At 45.8% G+C, this 17509-nt stretch overlaps 1 protein-coding gene across 2 annotated transcripts in view; it reads left to right on the top strand.

Moving 5' to 3' along the window:
- Positions 1-4545: 4545 nt before the first annotated feature.
- LOC105706114 (zinc finger protein 700) overlaps positions 4546-17509 on the top strand; it is a 43176-nt gene continuing 30212 nt past the window's right edge. The window contains exon 1 of one of the 2 annotated variants that reach the window (XM_021676679.2): positions 4546-4678. In XM_021676679.2, the coding sequence (XP_021532354.1) occupies positions 4676-4678 (3 nt within the window). In that variant the 5' untranslated portion in view covers positions 4546-4675. Of the gene's footprint in view, positions 4679-7187; positions 10263-17509 lie in introns of those variants that run through there. The other variant, XM_012436264.3, reaches the window with a different exon arrangement.

The raw sequence follows: 17509 nt of genomic DNA, 5'->3' as shown, positions 1-17509 counted from the left end.
CATGAGGAGGCAAACCGGATTAAATACCTGATGCTGTCTCCTTATGTGGACTTGTCAACCTGAAATAATCAAAAGGATCAGATTCCAGCTTTTAAAACTTTACTAAAGCGAGAAGCTGGGAATGGCCCATTTGGGAAAACATAGGGGCCACAGAAATGGTCTCGGTGCTTCAAATTTAAGATTGAGTTCTTGCTTATATAGGCAAAAGGCCAATAAATTTATCAGGAGTACAACGTTTTTTATACAAGGCTAGTTTGTGAGGCACAACAATTTAATTAATTACAGTTTGGTCTGCCCCGCCCCTCATAGAGCTTGTTTTTTATTTTTATTTATTTATTTTTTTCTTTACAGCTGGGTTTCATTTCCTTCCCAATTTAAAGGAGTATATTTAACATTCCAGCGTAAGGCAAGGTGATGCCAGCCTGGACAACATGGTGGGACCCTGTCTGTATAAAAAATTTGAAAAATTAGTCAGGTATGACGGCTGCACCTGTAGTCCCAGCTAGTCTGTAGGCTGAGGCAGGAGAATTGCTTGAGCCCAGGAGGTGAAGGCTGCAGTGAGCTATGATCACACTACTGCACTCCAATCTGGGCGACAGAGTGAGACCCTGTCTCAAAAAACAAAAACAAAAACAAAAAACAAAGACACAGTGATGATCATGAAGTCTTTGTGTGAGAAAGGTAAGGGGGCTGGGCATGGTGGCTCACACCTATAATCCCAGGACTCTGGGAGGCCGAGGCTGGTGGATCACTTGAGGTCAGGAGTTCGAGACCAGTCTGGCCAAAATAGGGAAACCCCATCTCTACTAAAAATACAAAAAAAATTAGCTGGGCATTGGGGCGGGAGCTTGTAATACCACCTACTGGGGAGGCTGAGGCAGGAGACTTGCTTGAACCTGGGAGGTGGAGGTTGCAGTGAACTGAGATTGTGTCACTGGTGACAGAGCGATAGTCCATGTCAAAAAAAAAAAAAGAAAAGGTAGAAACAACACCACCTGCTTGATTCCAGATGTGGTTTTCTACAGGATGCAGGCACTATGTTGGGATGGCCATCGAAGAAGGTAAGGGACACTAGAAGTGCAGGTTTAGGTGATGAACAGGACACAGCCTGCCATTATTAGTCTTGACTATGGAGGTGTCTTGATGTTTCGCAAATTGAGGCCATTCTGGCCAATAGGAAATTGAACTGGTTTTCAATGGAAAAACTGGTCTGTGTAGGGATCGATTTGCTTCCTTTAAGTTTCAGTTTGGTTATGTGGCATTTAGCATGAGTGACCATTTTTGTTTCATCTGGTTTCTAAGCACCTGGTGCAGAAGCTCAGTCCAAAACAACTGCCTCCCATAATTTTCATTTTAACATTTCCTTTATACTAATACATTATTTCAGGTCACCCCAAATGTCACCTCCACAGAGAGTTCTTCCTCTCACCTCAGTTAGTCCTATTTCTGACTGTGCACAGTGGCTCATGCCTGCAATCCCAGCACTTTGGGAAGCCGAGGCGGGTGGATCACTTGACGTCAGGAGTTCGAGACCAGCCTGACCAACATGGAGAAACCCTCTCTACTTAAAAAAAAAAAAAAAAAAGTTAGTCCTAATTCTTTCCATTCATTTTTTTGTTTCATCACTGCACTTTTTAGAATCTGGGAAATCCAATCAAGGTTCACAGGGTTTATTGCTTTTTTTTTTTTTCCCCAGACATAATCTTGCTTTGTTGCCCAGCCTGGAGTGCAGTGGTGCGATCTCAGCTCACAGCAACCTCTGCCTTATGGGTTCAAGCAATTCTCCTGCCTCGGCCTTCTGAGTAGCTGGGATTACAGGCATGTACCACCAAGCTCAGCTAATTTTTGTATTTTTAGTAGAGATGGGGTTTCACCATGTTGACTAGGCTGGTCTGGAACTCTTGAACTCAGTTGATCCACCCACTTCAGCCTCCCACAGTGCTGGGATTACAGGCATGAGCCACTGTGCCTAGCCAGGTTCATTGCTTTTAAAAAATCGATCTATGAAAAGTTAAATTGGCCATGCATGGTGCCTCACACCTGTAATCCCAGCACTTTAGGAGGTTGAAGGAGGAGGATCGCTTGAGGCCAGGAGTTGGAGAGCAGCCTGGGCAACACGGTGAAACCCCAGCTGTACAAAATACAAAAATTTGCTGGACGTGGTGGTGCACACCTGTGGTCCCAGCTACTTGAGAGGCTGAGGTGGGATTATTGCTTTAGTCTGGAAGATCAAGGCTGTAGTGAGCCCTGTTTGCCCCACTGTACTCTAGCCTGGGTGACAGAGCAAGACCTTGTTAAAAAAACAAAAAAAAGAAGAAAGTGGGGGCCAGGCACGGTGGCTAACGCCTATAATCCCAGCACTTTGGGAGGCTGAGGCGGGTGGATCACGAGGTCAAGAGATCGAGACCATCCTGGTCAACATGGTGAAAACCCGTCTCTACTAAAAATACAAAAACATAGCTGGGCATGGTGGCGTGTGCCTGTAATCCCAGCTACTTAGGTGGCTGAGACAAGAGAATTGCCTGAACCGAGGAGGTGGAGGTTGCGGTGAGCTGAGATCACACCATTTCACTCCAGCCTGGGTAACAAGAGCAAAACTCCGTCTCCAAAAAAAAAAAAAAAAGGAATCATGTAAATGAAACTACTAAATTCACTGGTGTTACCTTAACTTTTTTTCTTTTTCTGGTAGAGACAGGGTCCCACTATGTCGCCCAGGCTGGTCTCAAACTCCTGGCCTCAAGCGATCCTCCTACCTTGGCCTTCCAAAGTGCTGAGATTGCTGGTGTGAGCCACCACACCTGGCCTATCTTTATTTCTAACAGCCGTTATGCCTTACATGAAAAAATCCTTGAGAAAACAGCTTTGAGACATTTTCCAGAAAGGGGAAGTCAATGAAGCTCTCTCTTGTGGTGAGGGCAGTATTAACATCCACACACCCTGTCTGGGACTGGATTTCTGAGTTGTGCTGAGACCTGAGAGTGGAAAACAAGTCACTGTTTTTCCTCTGCTGTCACACAACATGGAATACTTCTGTGACCAAATGAAAATATTTGAGGAGTGTTCTCCACATACCAAGCAAAGCATCTATTCTGCAACTGACTCCAGCTGGATGTCTTCTAACACTTTCTACTTTTATATAAGGTACAAAACTACCTCAGAAATCATCTGTCCGTGTGTCCTGGTTTGCCAACGATAATCCTTGATTGTATCTGTTGTCCCAACATAATTTTTCATAGCACCTCATTTCCTTGCCATGATTATCCGTGTCTGAACAATGAATATATGTGAGTACTTTCACATATAAGCGAAATTAGTTTTATTAAATCAATCTTCTAGGAATGTTCAAATCTCAACCCCTGATTTGCCTTATCACAAGTTATGCCTGTGCTTATTTCTCCAGGCAATATTCACTGAATATTGAATTTCTCATTGTAAGGTGTGGAGCAATGAAGATGCCCAAGAGGCCGGGCACACACCTGTAATCCCAACACTTTGGGAGGCTGAGACTGGAGGGTCATTTAAGCACAGAGTGCTTAACCTGAACAACCAAACGAGACCCCCACCTCCACAAAAAATAAAAAACTAGTCAGGCATGGTGGCACGCACCTGTAGTCTCACCTACTTGGGAGGCTGAGGTGGGAGGATTGCTTGAGCCTGGGAGGTTGAAGCTGCAGTGAGCAGTGATTGCACCAGTGCACTCCAGCCTGGGTGACAGAGTGAGACCCTGTCTCAAAAAAAATATGCCTAAGACATAATTTCTATGACAGAATTTCTCATTTACAGCTTCCCCTGAGACCATCTTTCATTTCAGTTAACCCTGCTCTTTGGGGGTTAGATGTGAGATGAAAGTGCCATGCTATATAATGTTCCCTGGCTCAGTCCTACACAGCGTGTCCTGAAAAATGGGTCTTCAGTTACTGTCAATGCACCAGGGATAGATATACATAGTACTGAGAGACGCTAAATATTTAATAAGTTCTGGCTTGGTTAGCTCCCTTACAAGGAAAACCTTGCAGCAGTCCACAGCAGTGTGAGGAAGCCTTGGCCATGCCTCATCCTATTTCCCGCCCCCTAGAGGACATCTGCCTCTTTCTCCTGGTGCAATCGTGCCTGGCCGTGTCTGGGCTCCCCTCCTGCTCTGAGGCAAGCGCATGTCCCCATTGAACACTGAATCTGAAATTCCCTGCACACGCTTGTGATCCCGTGCAGAAGGAAGGAGCAGGGACAGCCCCTTGACTGAGGAAGCGAAGCTAACAGTGCCCCTTCTAACAATAAGGAACGAGTCTGGCTGCAATGCAAATATCCAATGAACAGGGAGCAAGGAGGGCGCTTGCTTAGAGGCTGTTCACTTAGAGACGCTGTGACCAGAACAGGTCAGACTTGATCTGCAGAGCCCGGTTACCCGGGGCTTCTGCTGTCACTCAGTATGGAGGAGGCGGGGCCTGGTGCCCCATCCAATCAGGAGCGCTGGGGCGGGGCCCTGTGTATTGTCCGTCCCAGAAAGGAGGAGGGGCCCACTCCGTTGTTGCTGCGCAAGCTGAGGTCAGGCTCTCGGCTTTCTTGCTCCGAGAGGGACCCTTCCGCCAGGGCTTCTGTCGCTCTGTATCCTACACCGTGACCTACACTAGTCGCAGGAGACACACAGAGGACGCCAGAACGTCCTGGAAGCCGAAAAATGGTGCGTGTGAGGGACCTGGCGTCAGGGCGACTGGGAGGAGGGGCTGGAACCGGCGGCGGCGGGTCCCGGGCCTCCACGCGGTGACACCGGGGTCTGGGACCGAGTCCCGTGGCGCAGCTCGGCCCTCAGTCCCCTCGGCTGCAGGGTTTGGCTGGGCCGGCAGCTGGGACCCCTGGCGTACTGTCCCCTACCTGCGCAGCGACTGCAGCCCCGGCCCCAGAGCCCTCTCTGGGCAGCTCCGCGCCCGCTGCCCCGCGTCTCCTCACATTATGCCGGGGCCATGGGGGGAATCTTGCCTCGGGTGTGGGGTTCGTGTGGGAGGAGCAGCGGTTTGTGGGGCTCCCAGCCCCCACTTTCTTCTGTCAAACATTAAACTGGCCGGGCGTGGTGGTTCACGCCTGTGATCCCAGCACTTTGAGAGGCTAGGCGGGTGGATCACGAGGTCAGGAGATCGAGACCATCCTGGATAACACGGCGAAACCCCGTCTCTACTAAAAATAGAAAAATTGGCGGGGCATAGTGAGGCAGGAGAATCGCTTGAACCCGGGAGGCGGAGGTTGCAGTGAACCGAGATCGCACCACTGCACTCCAGCCTGGGCAACAAAGCTAGACTCCCATCTCAAAAAATAATAATCATATACATATATATACTGAGATATGTTAACAAAGATTTGATTTGAGCAAACAGCGATTCGCGAATGAGAAACACCCAATCCTGGCTTGTGGTTTGTCAACGGAAAAAGCCAAACTATGTAAAATAAAGAAGTTTATTCAGAGCCTGTTGGAAATAAGAGCCCGGAATTGGAAATAAGAGCTCGGAGTCGCAAAGAAAACTAGCACTCAGCAAGGCAAATGTACTTCTGCAGGCGGGTGCTACTCGTAAGTCTGGACACCACACGAGCACTCCAAACAAAGGAGGGAAGGGGTTCTTACACTAACACAGTCCATGCTACCATGTCCTGTCTCCACTGGCTGGAGTCAGAATACACAATCTAAACTGATCCCGATTGGCTATTTCAAAGAGAGCAGGGTTGTGGGTCACAGCGGCCAGAACGGCAGTTTTGGCAGGAGGAGCTCTTTCAGAGTGAGTAACTTAGGGCAGAGGGGACTCTTTCCCAATAAGAAACAGGTGTGGGTTACAGATTAGGACTGGTGGGAAGGTTGTTTACTGTAACTAGGGGCGAAGAGGAACAAAGAACAAGGAAGTTAGGCTTTGAAAATAGAAAACGAAGAACAGGGAAGTGAAACAAGCTGAACCTTTGAAGAGGAATTTACTATATCTAACAGCCGAATAGGAGAGACCTTGGCCCAGGGAAACACAACCCAAGAAGCCTGGAGTAAGTGGTCCCTAGGCAGCTCATGGCAGTTTGGTTTTATTCATTTGACGGAGACAGGAATTGTAGGAAAATCATGAATCAATGCCTGGAAGGTGTAAGTTACTTACACCAGCCTGGGCGACAGGAGACTGTTTCAAACAAAAGCAAAAGTACCTTCCCAGCTAAGTGAAGTGACGAGCTCTTGGCCAAGGAGATCTCCACGAAACCCTGAAAATTGAGTTCCTCTGTATGACAGGCTGGGAGGTGAGACAGGCCTCATTATACCCTCTCCCTTTAGGAGTTTAGATGCAGCAAGTGATGCATTCATGTAAAGATAGACATCATCAGACTGGAAAAACAGACTTCTTGGGGCAATAAGATACCAAATTACAAATAAGACCTAAGTCAAGCCTTAGAATTCTTAAAATCTAGAGAAACAGATCTGTTTTTTGGCTGGGATGGAATCACGTGGCAGATAACTGACCCCCTTCACCACTCCTTCCTACTTCCTCCGAATTTTATTGAAAATATATACATTTAGGCCTAGCATGGTGGCTCACACCTGTAATCCAAGCACTTTGGAGGCCAAGGCGGGTGGATCACCTGAGGTCAGGAGTTCAAGACCAGCCTGACCAACATGATGAAACCCCATCTTTAAATATATATATATGTGTGTGTATATGTATATATATATACACACACACATTTATGTGTGTGTGTGTGTGTGTGTATATATATATATATATATTTACTTTTTTAAAAATAAAAATAAATAGAGACTAGGTCTCACCATGTTGCCCAGGGTGGACATAGCCCAAACTTTTGGGCTCAAGTGATCTACCCACTTCAGCCATCCAAAGTGCTGGGATTAAGGTGTGAGAAACTGTGCCATCCAAATGAAAGAAATTTAGTCGGAGTTCGGGCGCGGTTGCTCACACCTGTAATCCCAGCACTTTGGGAGGCTGAGGCAGGCAGATCACCTGAGCTCAGGAGTTCAAGACCAGCCTGGACAACATGGTGAAACCCTGTCTCTACTAAAAGTGCAAAAAATTAGCCAGACATGGTAGTCCCGTTCTCACAGTCACAGGAAGGTTCTTTCTTAAGGATTCCACCTGCTGGAAAGGATAATACACTGCCAGCATTTGCTCAATTTCAAGAGTGTCTGGTTTCATCTCCATGTCATCATTACAACTAAAATCCTAAAGGAACTAATTTACCACACTGTGGTTGCCATAAGGCCCAATTTGTACCCTCAGAAGCAGCTGTAACATCCCAAGTCACAGATCTACCCTCTAAAGGTGTGCCTGAGGCTTGTGCCTGCCATACTAACACATTAACCTGTCCAAAGCTTCCTGCAGAGCGGTGTTTCAGTCCCAAATTGCTACTTTCTAATAAGTCTATATATTGGGCTCAGAAGTTGGGCTAAGTGTCAGAAAAATGCTTTCCAATAATCTAAAGACCAACACGTCTGGATTTCTTTTTCTTTCCTTTTTTTTTAAAGACACATAGTATGGCTCTGTTTCCCAGGCTGGAGTGCAGTGGTGGGATCACAGCTCACTGCAGAAACTCCTAGGCTCAAGAGATCCTCCTGCCTCAGCCTCCCAAGTAGCTGGGAATAAAGGTACATGCCATCATGCCTGACTGTTTTTAATTTTTTTGTACAGATGGAGTCTCACTATATTGCCCAGGCTGTTCTTGAACTCCCAGGCTGAAGTGATCCCCCCACCTGAGCCTCCCAAAGTGCTGAGATTACAGTCATGAACTAATGCACCCAGCCCTGAAAAGGATAGGAACTATCATTTAGGGTCTATGGGATTCTAGGACACTAGGTGTGAAATAAATATGAGGAAGGTCAGAGAACAAGCTGACATAATGATTAATGCTGAAGGCGCTGCAAGCTTGGTTGAAGTTTTGCTCCTCCATTCTTCCCTGATGAATTTGATAAAGTTTAAAGGGATGGTTTCACCAGAGGCCTTTTCCATTGACTGCAAGGATGTCATCCCTCCTGGTAAATCCTCAGTAGGCCAAGCCTCTTACGTGGTTAGAATGATCCAGTCCATAAAGAAATATCACCATTCTCTGTGTTTCACAATTAGACCATCCAAGGAGGTCAGGGTTTCCCCAGGTAGTTTGGTGGGATTTTTATGTTTTTTTGAGACAGTGTCTTGCTGAAGTACAGTAGCCTGATCATAGCTCGCAGCAACCTCAAACTTTGGGACTCAAGTAATCCCCCCACCTCAACCTCCTGAGTAGCTGAGACTATAGGTACACACCACCTCTCCTGGCTAATTTTAAAAAAAATTTATAGAGATGGGAGGGTCTCACTTCACTGCTCAGGGTGGTCTCCAACTTCTGGCTTCAAGTGATCCTCCAACTTTGGCCTCCCAAAATGTTGGAATTACAGGCAGGAGCCATGGCACCCGGCCTCCCAGGCTGTTGTTGAAAGGTCTTTGCAATCTCTAAGAGTTCTGCAGCAGTCTGTTCCCTGACAGCGAGAGTCTCATCCTTGAACTCATTTTCCAGCAGTAGTTGAGCATTCACTTTTCTTTCCATAAGGGGGCGAGCTTGCCAGTGATCCTCATCCCCCTCCTCATCGATGACTTCTTTGTCATCAGAGCCTTTCTCTTCATAAATTCCCATGGAATCCAAGTTTTCACCTCCCAATTGGGCTTAGCTATGATACTTATGATAGCCACTGGCCCACACCAGCTGCCACAGCACCCCCTCCCCATGGAAGCCACCAGACTTTACTCTCTCCTCCCCAACGTCCTGTCCTGGGAGCCCCCATCTCTGCTCTCCAGGGCTCCGGGCTTTAGAGCTGCGCTGCTGTAGAGCCCAGTTCCCAGGGCTGCTCCCTCCACCTATCCACATTCAGCTCCAGCTCTCCACCCTCTCTTGGACCAGCCAGGCCTGGAGGTGCTGCAGTGTCTCTGAACACAGGTCTCTGAACTGCCACCTCCAGCACGATCTAGAATTCTTTTAAATGCACTTAAGCTATCTTAGAATTTTCCTCCCCCACTTTATACATAAACATAGGAGCACAGCAGGGACTCTGCTGTGTCTTATTCACACAATGGGTTTGAGGGTGTTTGTCTCATGGCTGATTGAAGGGGTGAGAAGTAGCTGAATAACCTGCAGGGGGCAGCAGAGCCCGAGGCTAGTGACTCCACGGTGAGGCGGGTGGAGCCTGCAAAGGGAGGGAAAAGGAGCTCCCCTGGGGGCTTCGTGGGTAGCCTGCCCTCCCCTACAGGTGACTTCCAGCTGCTCAGAGCAGCTCCAGGAGTGTGGATTCCGAGAAGCTGCAGAGCCCTGGAAAGCAGAAGACCACGTGCAGATGCATTTGTGGGGTTCTGTTCTTTCGGGTGCTGTACCTCTGGAGCCTGGAGCTGTGTTTTGGGCAGGGTTTGGGATTTGACATCCATGGGGTCGCTGGGATCAGAGTTCTTTGTATATATAAAGAAAATACGTGAAGATCAGGCTAGAGACAGAATTGTTTGGGGGCGTCACCTGGACAAAGGGTTCATGAAGTTGACAATTTATTTAGGTCAGAAGCTTAAATAATCCTAGGTGAGAGTTTCCTGCTGGTGAAAATAAAGATATAGAAGAAGGGAGCATTTTTTTGAGGTGGGGATGGGGGTGTGTGAGCAAGGTTTGGCCATGCCTCATCCCCAATTCGGGCCCGCTCCAGGACATATGCCTCTCTCCTGGTGCAGTCGTGCCTGGCCTAGTCTCGGTTCCCCTGCTGCTCGGAGGCCAGCAGATGGCTCCTATGGACACTGAGTCTGAAATTCCCTGCACACTCCTGTGACCCCCGTGCAGAATGAAGGAGCAGGGATAATCCCTTGAGTGAGGAAGACGCTAGTGTTCTATCAATAGCAAGTTGGGCTGAAATGCAAATATTCAATAACGACTGTGCAGGAAGTAGCTCGCCCTTAGAAAAGCTGTGGCTAGAATCGGTCAGTCTGGCTCTGCAGGGCCTGATACCCAAGGCTTCATCTGTGACTCAGACGTGGGGGGCGGGGCTAGCATTCCATCCAATCAGAGGCGCTAGGGCGGGGTCCGCCCATTGTTCATCCGGTTCGGAAAGGATCGCATTCCTTCCCTCACCTTGTCTTTGTGCGGGCGGCCGTTGGGATCCAGTCTTTCCAACTCCGAGAGAGACCTGGTGCCTCTACCCTGGCTTCTGTCGCTCTGTCACCTCCGCTATGTCCTGCTGTAGTCACAGAAGCTGTAGAGAGGACTCTGGGACATCTGAAAACTGGGAAATGGTGCGTGTGCGGGACAGGGGGTCCCGAGACGGGGGAGGGGCTGCCTGAAACCGTCCGGAACCGACTGTGGCGGGACCCGGGCTTCCCTGAGGGCGACTCTGGGGTCTGGGACCGAGTCCTCCTGGAGCAGCTCGGCCCTCTGTCCTCTTGGCCACTGGGCGCGGCTGGGCCGGCAGCCAAGATCCCGGGCGTCCTGTCTGGTCCGTGGGCGGCGCCTGCAGCCTCGGCCCCGGAGCCCTCTGGGCAGTTCCGTGCCGCAGCCCCGCGTCTCCCCAGATTATGCGGGGGCCACGGTAGGGTCATGGGGGAATCACGACTCCGGCGTGGGGTTCGTGAGGGAGGAGCAGCGGTCTGTGGGGTCCCCAGTTCCGCCTTTCTCCTGTTAAAAATTAACCTGAGTCACGTTAGCCAAGAGTTCATTTGAGGAAACAGTGATTCATGAATGAGAAATACCCAGTCCTAGTTTGTGGTTTGTCAATGGAAAAAGCCAGTCTGTAAAATAACTTAAAGTTTATTCAGAGACGAATGTGAGAGACCAAGGCCAAGGAAAACACAATCCCACGAGTCCTGGAGTAAGAGGTCCCAAGGTGGCTAATGACATTTTGGTTTTATTCATTTCAAGGAGACAGGAATTGTAGGAAAATCATGAATCCGGGCCTGGAAGGTGTATAAGTTTTTTTGGCCAAAAGGCAGGAGCTGTGGAAGCGGGGTTAGAAGGCACAGGAGGTTTAGGGATTCTGTAGGTGGCAGTTGGTTGAGAGTGTGAAGCTTTGTCAGAAGTTTGGAGGAGATAGGAATCAATGGTGAGGGAAGGGAGTCTGTTATCTGCCACGTGATTCCAAACAGACCTGTTTCTCTGAATTTTATGAATTCTAAGCCTTGACTTAACCGTTGCCTTGTATGGCCTTAGGTCTTGTTTGTAATTTGGTATCTTGTTGCTCTGTTTTTTCCAGTCTGATGTCTATCTTTGCATGAATGCGTCAGTTGCTGCATCTAAACTCCTAAAGGGAGACGGCAAAAGGAGATCTGTCTCACCTCCCAGCCTGTCATACAGAGGAACTCAATTTTCAGGGTGTTTTGGGAGTCGTCTTTCCCAAAAGCCGGTCACGTCACTTAGCTGAGACGGTACTTTTGCTTGTTTTTGTTTTTGTTTTTGTTTGAGACAGAGTCTCCTTCTGTCGCCCAGGCTGGAGTGCAAGGGCTCAATGTTAGAAATAAAGCTTGGAGATGTATGGAAAAACGACTGCTTAGATAAAGGATTTTTTTAGCAAAGTAAATTTACTTCTGTAGAGGGGTGTGTTTCGTGTATGGAGTAATGGTGAGAGCATATAGAATAAAGGAAAATAGGATGTTTTATTTTATTTTATTTTTTATTTTTTGAGATAGAGTCTCGCTCTGTAGCCCAGACTGGAGTGCAGGGGCACGATCCCAGCTCACTGCAACCCCCACCTCCCCACCTCGGGTTCAAGCGATTCTCCTGCCTCAGCCTCCTGAGTAGCTGGGATAACAGGCAGGTGCGACCACGCCCGGCTACTTTTTGTATTTTTGGTAGAGATACGGTTTCACCGTGTTAGTCAGGCTGGTTTCAAACACCTGACCTCATGATCTCACCTTGGCCTTCCAAAGTGCTGGGATTACAGGCGTGAGCCACTGCACCCTACCCGGTTTTTATTATTTTTAATGTAGCTTTTGTTTTTGTGTGTGTGTGTCTTTTTTTTTATTGATTAGGGTTGGATTGTGTAATTTAAACTAGACCTAGTTGGCTAAATATTTAAACCTTTCAAGATAAGGTGGATGCATGATGGGAGAGAGGGGAGAGGAGGAAGGGGTTGTTTGTGTCAGATTAGAGAGCTAGTCCTTTCCTAAATAAGTAAAGGAATGTGAGCTGGTGCTGTGGCTTGCCTGGGCATGTAGCAAAATAAGAAAGAAGAAAAGGAGATGAAAGAAAGTGGGGGGTACTTGGAATTAAGGGATAAAAGGTTGAGCAGGCTGTTTGAAAAGAAACTTTGTTATACTTTTAACTTTTTTTATTTTTTATAATTCTTTTTTTAAACTTTTTAAGTATATTTTGACTGTGGTGTTTGGCTTGATTTTTTAGAAGAAAAAGTTTATTTGAATAGGGTGGGGGAGAGTTGAGGAACGTTTTGGTGAGAATTGTTTTAATAAGTTTTGCTATTATTCCTTTTTTTTGAGACAGAATTTAACTCTTGTCGCCCAGGCTAGAGTGCAGTTTTTTATCATTTATTTATTTATTATTTTATAGTTATCTACTGGAACAATGTGGATTGAAACCTTGTAGCTATTTGGTTTTGGGCTTTGAATTTATTTGTCACTCTTTGTGGAACTTTGATGGTATTTATATAGACTTCAGGGTTAGAGGACTTAGTGGCGTTTTTTTGAGGGGGTGGTTGTTGAAATGTTAAGGTGAAAGGGATGGCTAATTGGACTAGAACACAAGTTTTGTTCTAGTTACTTTGTAGTGTTTAGTAAAAGTCTGCTGCAATACTATTATATATTTGTTCTGGGATGACTAAGGGCAGATTGCTGGGTAAGCTTTTGGAAAGGGTAAGCTTTTGGTGGGGGGAGAGAGAGAGAGCTCGAGTGCTTGTGAGTGCACTTGGCATGATTTATTATTCTAGGCTGTGGGATTTTGGAAAAGTAATTATATAGATTATATAGCTTATATAATATAATATGATTATATTATATAATATATAATCTATAAGCTATATAATGTATATTATATAAGCTATATAATTGTATAGTTTATGCTCTGTCGCCAGAGAGACCATTTAAGTGGAAAGGAGACAGTCTGGGCCTTTGGCCTACTGTGCACATAAGTGTAACAGTTGCTTTTGTTTAACTTGTGGATGGAATATTTAATTTATTTTAGCCAGGTCTTTGTATTTTGGTATTTTGTTTTTATTGTTAAGGTTTGTTTTAGGTTATTTACTTTGATAACGGATGCTTTTTTAGGTTCAGGAATAACAGGTGTTTGGTTTAAAGCTGAAACTTGGAGGAGGAGGAGGAATAATGTGTATTTTAAAAATACTTATAGGATTTTTCCCATTGACATTGGCCCAGGCTTAGGGTCAGTGGAGGTAGAAGTGGTCATAGAAATAAGGATAGGGTTGTATTGGTGAGATTGGTAATTAGGGGGAGTAGTTTTTTTTTTTTTGTAAAATGGAGGAGGGGTTTTAAATTGACATAAACTCTATTTGTAGAGGTTTAATTTGGGTATTGGGTGGTTTAAAGGACATAGCCCCAATTACTACAAGGTTGTTAGCCTGTGGGAGTAAAGGAATTCGTTTTGACTGTAGGTGATTATAACGGTGAAAACTAGGTGTAACTGTGGAGATTAGAGGGCCAGGACAGAGATACAGGACAGAGAAGCTGGTTGATTTTGGTCCTTCAAATTTCCCCAAGGTATAAGAAGACAAGCATTAAAAACAATGGGTTGGGGTGAGTCAGACCTAGTTATATAATAACAAAGTAGCTAGCAACAGTGTGAGGAAAGAGGGAGAAACAATATAAAAGTTATAGAAGAGTTAAGCTTTTTTTAACTTTAATTTCGTAGGGCTTTATCCTGAAATAATGGCCCATGATTTTGAAGGTGGTAGTGCTCTTTGGACTGGGGTGTGGACTTATTTTCTTTCTGCTGTTTTGACTGCAGTTTCAGTAGTTAGGAGCACTAACGTCCCTCCCAAGCTGGTTTGAGTTTCTTTTCTTTTCTTTTCTTTTTTTTTTAAGGCTAGTCAAGTGAAGCAGTGGGAGTGGAGAAGGAACAAAGAAATCTGTAACTGGTTATGATCAATTAGTCGTAAACACCACTGCACTCGGACCAGCCTCTTTTCGGTCTTTTGATGAGGGCTCTATCTCTAGGTTGGTGTTGATGTGTTGGGAACTTTAGGGACAGTGCCTGTGCTAGGAGACTTTTTATTTTAAGAGGAGAAAATAGAAGATAGACTAAGCATATAGTTTTTGAGGAACTGATTTTTGGTTTTAAATGTAGGAACGTTAGTAGTAGAATGTAAATCAGGTAGCCTATATAGAATTTTATAAGGTGATAAACTAATATCTTTTGAGGGGCAGTTTGAATTTTTAATAAGGCAATGGAGAGACATTTAGTCTAGGGTAACCGGGTTTTTAGGATTAATTTGGTTGGTGACTTTTCAGTTTGATTTATTCTTTTTACCCTTCTTGAAGAGGATGGATGTTAAGGAATATGGTATTCTTATTTTATGTTTAGCACCTGGGTACATTTTTTAGATAACATTTGCCATGAAATGGGTTCTGTTGTTTGAATTAATGTTTTTCACTAGTCCAAACCTGGGTATGATGTTTGTAATTAATGCTTTTGTAGCAGGAGCAGCCGTGAGAAACAGACCTCTTGAACACCAAACTAAAACTAGGGAGGAAGCGGTGATTTACCACCAGGAGCAAGGTGGCATAGTTGCCTAACAGCCAAGCTCCTCTAACAAAGGAAACTTCTGCCTTTATATAGGCTTACTACTCTAGATATTACATGTGAAAGGGTCTTGGGTTTACAGTTTTAGAATTTACATGTGAAAGGGTCTTGGTCTTACAACTCTAGTGAAAGGGTCTTGGGCCATGGAGCAGGCGAGGGGTATAGTGGCTTAGGTGGGGATTTGATCTTGTTTAAGTAGAAACAATGCCTTCTGGAAAGATTGCTCCACACCATGCCTGCGATCTATAGGAGGGCGATTAAGGTGGCACCCGGTCTGCCAGCCTTCACTTCTCCTGTTGAAATTCAGTGTGGAAGTTAAGTGGGGGTAACGGTCTTAGATGCTTAAGGGTGATTAAGGGTCTCTTCCCTCACTCCCCACTTTGAGAATCTCATCTATAACATTAGCGAGAATTCTCACTCTCATTCTCATTTTCATGATCCTCTGAAAAAATTGATTGATAATGATGCATATAATATATTTGTGATGTGGTTCTCTGGTCTATTACAGCAGTGAAGAATTTCTCTAATCATCTGAAGGAACAGGGGAAGCAAACAAAGGAGTAGCAAGCAAACACCTATTACTATTACAACACAAGGATTCAGGGTTAAATCTGTGCCATACCTGCAGAGGCACGTGTGCCAGTTTGGTCATGTCTCTTACAATATCCTCCACTGCTTGACCCTGGTCATCTATGTATAGGCAGTAGTTGGTTAGATTGAATTTTCCACAGACTCCTCCTTCACCTGCTAGCAAATAATCTAAGGCCAACCAGTTCTGATAAATTGCATTTCTCATTTGAGTTTCTTATCGGGCCAAAATGGACAGAGCTTTGCCCGTTTTGTTAACAAGTATTTCCACAGCAGCCTGCAACTGGATAATGTGATTGAGCATATAGATAGGAGTTCAGTGTCCCCATGAGCCATCCTCCACCCATGTGGCCGGCCCATAACACTTCATAATTCTTTTGGGTGGCCACTGATTGTCTTCCCATTCACCTATCTTTAGACTTCTCTTCTCCCAGGTGAAGTGGACTGGTTGTTGTTACTCATCTGTCTTGGCAGACAATAGGAAAAGGCAGGCTTAATGATGCCTATGACACAGCTATCTCTCCATCTTTTAGGCAGTTGTGCATATGCTCTTTTGCATAACTTTGTTCCCATCCGAGGGAACCACAGCCTCCCTACTGGAATGATAGGCATTTAAGGCATTAAACCTTAGGGTGACCTGTTTTGGGCTTCCCTTCTCCTGTTTTAGCTATTAACTTAGTAGGGCTGTTCCATCACCCTGGATTACATACCTTATACTGAGTACCATTATTTAAACAGGTTCCCTTTTGTGTCCCTGTACATTCATAATAATTGTAGAACAAAACAATGGCAGTAACTTTACGTCCTACCTCAGTAACCTGGTGCAAACAGAGAGCATCCTCCAAAATCAGTTAATGTCCCTACCGTACAAGTCCAAATATTAATTAGAATAAGTCCCACGATGAATTTCCTCATGCTTTGGCCGTGCGTGGACCAGCCAGCTTCGGGGATGTGGCTGGAGCAGGGCTTGTTGTCCTTTAGGTGATTCTGCAGTCGTTGTCTGGATCTGGTCTGGCTTCCCAAGTTTCAGCTGCTGCCGGTTTGTCACGGCTGTGGTGGATCCAGGCTGGGACTCCTTTTACGACTGTGGGAGTGGTCAGGATCAGGGTCTGGGGTCCCTTCCGCTGTTGCTTCAGAGGGACTGCATTTCAGTCCTTTATTCATACACGATTACCTGGTGAGAAAGAGTGAACTGGGAAGATAAGCCTACAGGGCATCTTCTATTTACCCAGGTTGAAATATCCTGAGTGATTTTTTTTTTCCTAGAGCTTGTAGCTGTTGTCCTAGCTCAATTTCTCCCCACTCCCAAGGAGTTGCCAGCAGTGCCCACAGTATGGGAGGGGGCCTATGATGTAAAACTTCATAGGGGGAATATCAGGAGTACATTTAATGTTGAATAACACCAAGGGAAATGCCTGCACCCACTTTCTGTTTCCTGACACATTTTCCCTAAGCTGTCTATCCCCTCCACTGTTTGCTTGGAGAAAGTTCTTTTCGTCTTGAATTTAACAGTCCTTTTTCTTTGTACAGGGCTTCATGTACTTGAAGAGTTAGAAAGGCATACCGGCAATTAGTATAAAAGTTCACAGTCTTATCTTTACTCAGTTCTAGGGCCTGGGTCAGTTTAGCCTTCTGAACCGAAGTACCCTGAGGTAGTGGCACGGTCCCAATTACAGTATCCAGAGTTAGTACTGCATGGCTTACACACCTTTCTCCTTGTGGATTAACAAAACCACCTTCATTCACATACAACTCCCAGTCTACTGCTGTTCACGGTTGATCCCGAAGACAGGGCCTGCTGGAATCAACTGAGGCCAATACTTCAACACACCTGTGTTTAATTGGGCCTTCTGGCACTGGGGGCAAAGTGTTGCAGACCTTAATGGTGCAGGCTCAGGTGTTTGATTAACCTAGCATTTGTTAATTATAATGTCCTTTGGTATTCATTAGAGTCACTACTGTGTGGAGTGCTTTGATATTTAAATTTTGCCCCAGAGTTGATGTTAGAACTTCAACTGCCATTTTTTTCCTGCTTCTGACACATACAGCATGAGAGGCTTTGTTAAGTTGGGTAGCCCCAAAGCCAGGGCTGGCACAAGTTTCACTTTCAGTTCCTGCCACTGCTGGGATCCCCGTTCAAAGGGTTCCTTGTCTCCCCTCATCTTTGTCAGTTTGCGTAGGGGATTGGCCA

The sequence above is a fragment of the Aotus nancymaae genome, unplaced genomic scaffold, assembly GCF_030222135.1.
Source record: "Aotus nancymaae isolate 86718 unplaced genomic scaffold, 86718_ANA_hifiasm-v0.15.2.pri h1tg000028l, whole genome shotgun sequence".
Taxonomy (NCBI): Eukaryota; Metazoa; Chordata; class Mammalia; order Primates; family Aotidae; genus Aotus; species Aotus nancymaae.
The sequence above is the reverse complement of the archived record's forward strand: the minus strand, read 5'-3'. Positions and strand labels throughout refer to the sequence as shown.